This window comes from Nicotiana sylvestris, chromosome 2 (genome assembly GCF_000393655.2).
Source record: "Nicotiana sylvestris chromosome 2, ASM39365v2, whole genome shotgun sequence".
NCBI lineage: Eukaryota > Viridiplantae > Streptophyta > Magnoliopsida > Solanales > Solanaceae > Nicotiana > Nicotiana sylvestris.
This window is the reverse complement of record NC_091058.1, coordinates 105,879,140-105,882,840: the sequence shown is the minus strand read 5'-3', so window position 1 is coordinate 105,882,840 and position 3,701 is coordinate 105,879,140. Positions and strand designations below refer to the sequence as shown.

The 3,701-nt window shown below is 34.0% G+C and overlaps 1 protein-coding gene across 1 annotated transcript; it reads left to right on the top strand.

The window, feature by feature from the left end:
- Positions 1-1,408: 1,408 nt before the first annotated feature.
- Positions 1,409-1,891, top strand: LOC138885370 (uncharacterized). Its single transcript, XM_070166314.1, has one exon. It carries the CDS (start codon positions 1,409-1,411, stop codon positions 1,889-1,891), a length of 483 nt encoding a protein of 160 aa, XP_070022415.1.
- Positions 1,892-3,701: the final 1,810 nt, after the last annotated feature.

The following is a 3,701-nucleotide window of genomic DNA, read 5'->3' as shown; positions in this document are numbered from 1 at the left end:
AAATATTTAGGTTTTCCCATAACCAATAACAAGCCCAAACCATTTGACTTCCAATTCGTAATTGACAATATAAGGAACAAACTTTCTAACTGGAAAATAAATTTCCTCACTCTTGGGGGACGAGCAACCCTAGCAAAGGCTGCTCTTAATGCCATCCCTAATCATAATATGCAGTACATATCCCTCCCAAAAAAGATCCTTCACCAAATTGATAATCCAGCAGAATTTTATTTGGGGGACAACCACTATTAAAAAAAGATTCACTACATCTCGTGGGATGTTATAACTCTTTCAAAGGAACTATGTGGCCTAGGGATACCCAAGGCATATCACAAAAACTAGTTCATTCTAGCTGGACTTGCATGGAGATTATTCACTAATCCATCAACCATGTGGGCAAATACTCTAATTCAAAAAAACAGCAATAAGCCTAATGCTAAGACCACCTCCTTCATTTGGTAAAATGTCCTGAAGGGATGGGAAACCATTAACAAAGGATTGGCTTAGGATATTGGCAATGGTAAATCCATAAACTTCTACTATGGATGCTGGACCCCAAACAAAACAAACATCCGCTCAATTATTCAGGGTCCTCTTAACAAGAATGATAGCAACTTGACTCTTGATCAGGTTTGGCTAAATGACTAGTGGAACTGGTCCAAATATCGTTCGAACTACCCAACAATATTTCAAATGACATCTCCCCCATCTCCATCTCAAAAAACCCTTGCCATAGACACACCCATTTGGATGCCCAATACAAATGGCATCTTCACAACCCATTCAGTTTATAAATTACTTCACCGACACATCCAAAAGACCACTGACTATGATTGGATTTGGAAATTGCATACCCTGAACAAAATTAAATTTTTCCTCTGGCAATGCTTTAAAAATAGATTACCTACTAACTCCTATCTTTATCAAATTGGTGTCTCAATTGACAATACTTGCACGATTTGTAGGATGGCTGAAGAAACCATAATTCATATCTTCCTTGAGTGCACTGTAGCACGCTCATTCTGGGACAATACAGGCATCGACATCAACATCATCCCCCCACAACAAGCACTGGATATTAGCTATTAAAGACCTACAAGTACCGGTTGCCCACAACTCCATAACTTGGGAAGATGTATTTCCTTTTGCAATATGGAACCTTTGGCTAAATAGAAACAATAACTGCTTCCACAATTACTTAAACAACCTAAATTACCATTTGGTTAACACACGAGCCATTGAGTTTAAATTACTAGCCTCCAATTACAAATGTAACACGCACAAAATTCCGGTACACATTAAATGGTACCCACCGCCACCTCACAACTACAAATTAAACATAGATGCTTCCTTGGGCAATCACAACACGGGAGGCATTGGGGGCATAATAAGAAATAGTCAAGGGGACATGATTGTAGGATTTGCTAACAAAATCAAAGCCTACAACTCTACTCATGCAGAGTTACAAGCACTTCATGCAGGTTTAAAATTGGCACATGACAAAGGACTAGCACCACTGGAGATTGACACTGACTCGATGGACATAATCCAACTACTTGAGCACAATATCTTTCCTGCTTATACTAACACTATCTTGGAATGTAGGTACTTGTTGAAGAGATTGGGGAATCCAGTGGTCCGACATAGCTTCCGTGAAGGCAACAAAGTGGCGCACTTTTTGTGTAAATTGGGTTCCAAACAACAACACCTAAGCTCTACTACAACTATTTTGCACTCATCTCCAGATCCAGTAAAGAGGGTGATCGAGGAAGACAAAAATGAAGCATCTACTACTAGACTTGTATCTAGCTCCATATGCAATTCACTAGAAGTGTTTGGAAACCTAAGTATTATCCCTACTATTACTAATAGCGATGCAAGGCCTCCGTAACCTTTATTAATGAAATTATCCCTTTTTCCAAAAGAAAAAACAATAACTATAAGGCTTTGAATCACTATGCTAAAGTTTATTATAATGGTCAGAGTGTAAATAGGATTCAATAGTAATCTAAGTAACTAAAGCATAGAGCAATCTTTAGACTATAAAATTAAATTGCAGACAATAGCATAAACAAATTAAGCAGATAAATGCATATCCATTATTTTAAGGTACATTGCAGAAACAATAACTAAAAGAATGAACGAATCTTAAATGAGCAACAATTTGTCTTTAAATTTCATGAAAAGGATTTCTTCGGCGGAAATAATAACGACAAACAGACCAAAAAAATCAATGGCAATCTTTTTAAGCTAATAGAGACATGAACAAAGAAACTCAAGCATACACCGTATGAAAAATAGGTAACACTTGGGTTATTTGTAGACATTATCAGCTTCTAAACAGGTATATGAAATATTGGCATTCTTTTGTATGCATTAGATTTTTATATATTATTAAATAAGGTAATTGGATTTTTAAGAAGACAAATTGCTAGATTAAAGAGAAATAAAAATTTAAAGTTTGATGAAGTTTGGACTTTGTGGAAGGATGTCAAATGAGTGTGTTTATTTAACATAAAATTAATAAACAAATGAAAAATGACAAACCAAAGAAGGAGAGTGTATCGTTTGGTGAATGTTGGCCTGGGACTCGTCATAACGTTTGGTGACTGTTGGTTGTGGCTTTTAGTTGTTTTCAATTATTATAGCAAATAGGTTTTTAAGATAAGAAGGGTATAATAGTAGTTTGATTTTTTAAATTAGGGCTTCATGCTTTTAATATAGTATAGATTATTATTATTATTATTATTATTATTATTATTATTATTATTATTGTTATTATTATTATCCAAAGGTACCAAAAACTAATTAAAAGCCAAAACTTCCTCCCAAGAACAAAAATTACTCTTTACAAGTCGGAATAATAACAAAGCCAAAGGAAGCTTTAGATATTGCTTCGCACATTGAGATTTAAAATCCAAAGAAAGTTCTTATGAGAATGATCCGAGTAGGGCTGTGCATTTGGATCGGATTATTTGAAAATCTGAGCCCATCCACTCTATTAGGATTTTTGAATTTCGAATTTCGGATTTTCGAATCGGATATAGGTTAGGATTTTTAAAAGTTCGGATATTCGGATCAAATTCGGAGTGGTATAATTTTAATCTAAGCCAATCTAAAATACGAATTATATGAACATATATAAATATTAGACTTATATTTTAGAGTTAAGAGCCCGTTTGAATTAGCTGATTGTAAATAGCTAATAAGCTTGAAGTGCTGAAAAGCTTTTTTAAGTGTTGAAGCTGATTTTTAAAATAAGCATTTACGTATTTAGATAGAAGTGCTGAAATTGATAATAAGCAGTTGATGTGTTTGATTAAAAAGTGCTGATAAGCTATTCTTTTGTTAAAATGACTAAAATACCCTAGAATTTTTTTCAAAAACTTAAAAATTAAAAATTTCTTTGTAAAGAAAAGAATTAACAACGAATATGGAATGAAGAGAAAGTCAAGAAATTTATTTTGGGAAAAGTATTTTGTGAATGGGAAAAATATTATTAAGGATAAACTAGTAAAAATGTTGGTCAAACTAAAAGTGCTTATAAGCTGAAAAACCATAAGTTGGGGGTGACCAGCTTATGACTTATGTCTGATTTTAGCTTATAAGCACTTGACTTATAACTAATTTGGGTGTTTACCAAACGTGTAGATAAGCCAAAAGGTACTTATAAGCCAGTTTGACCAGCTTATAAGCTTAGC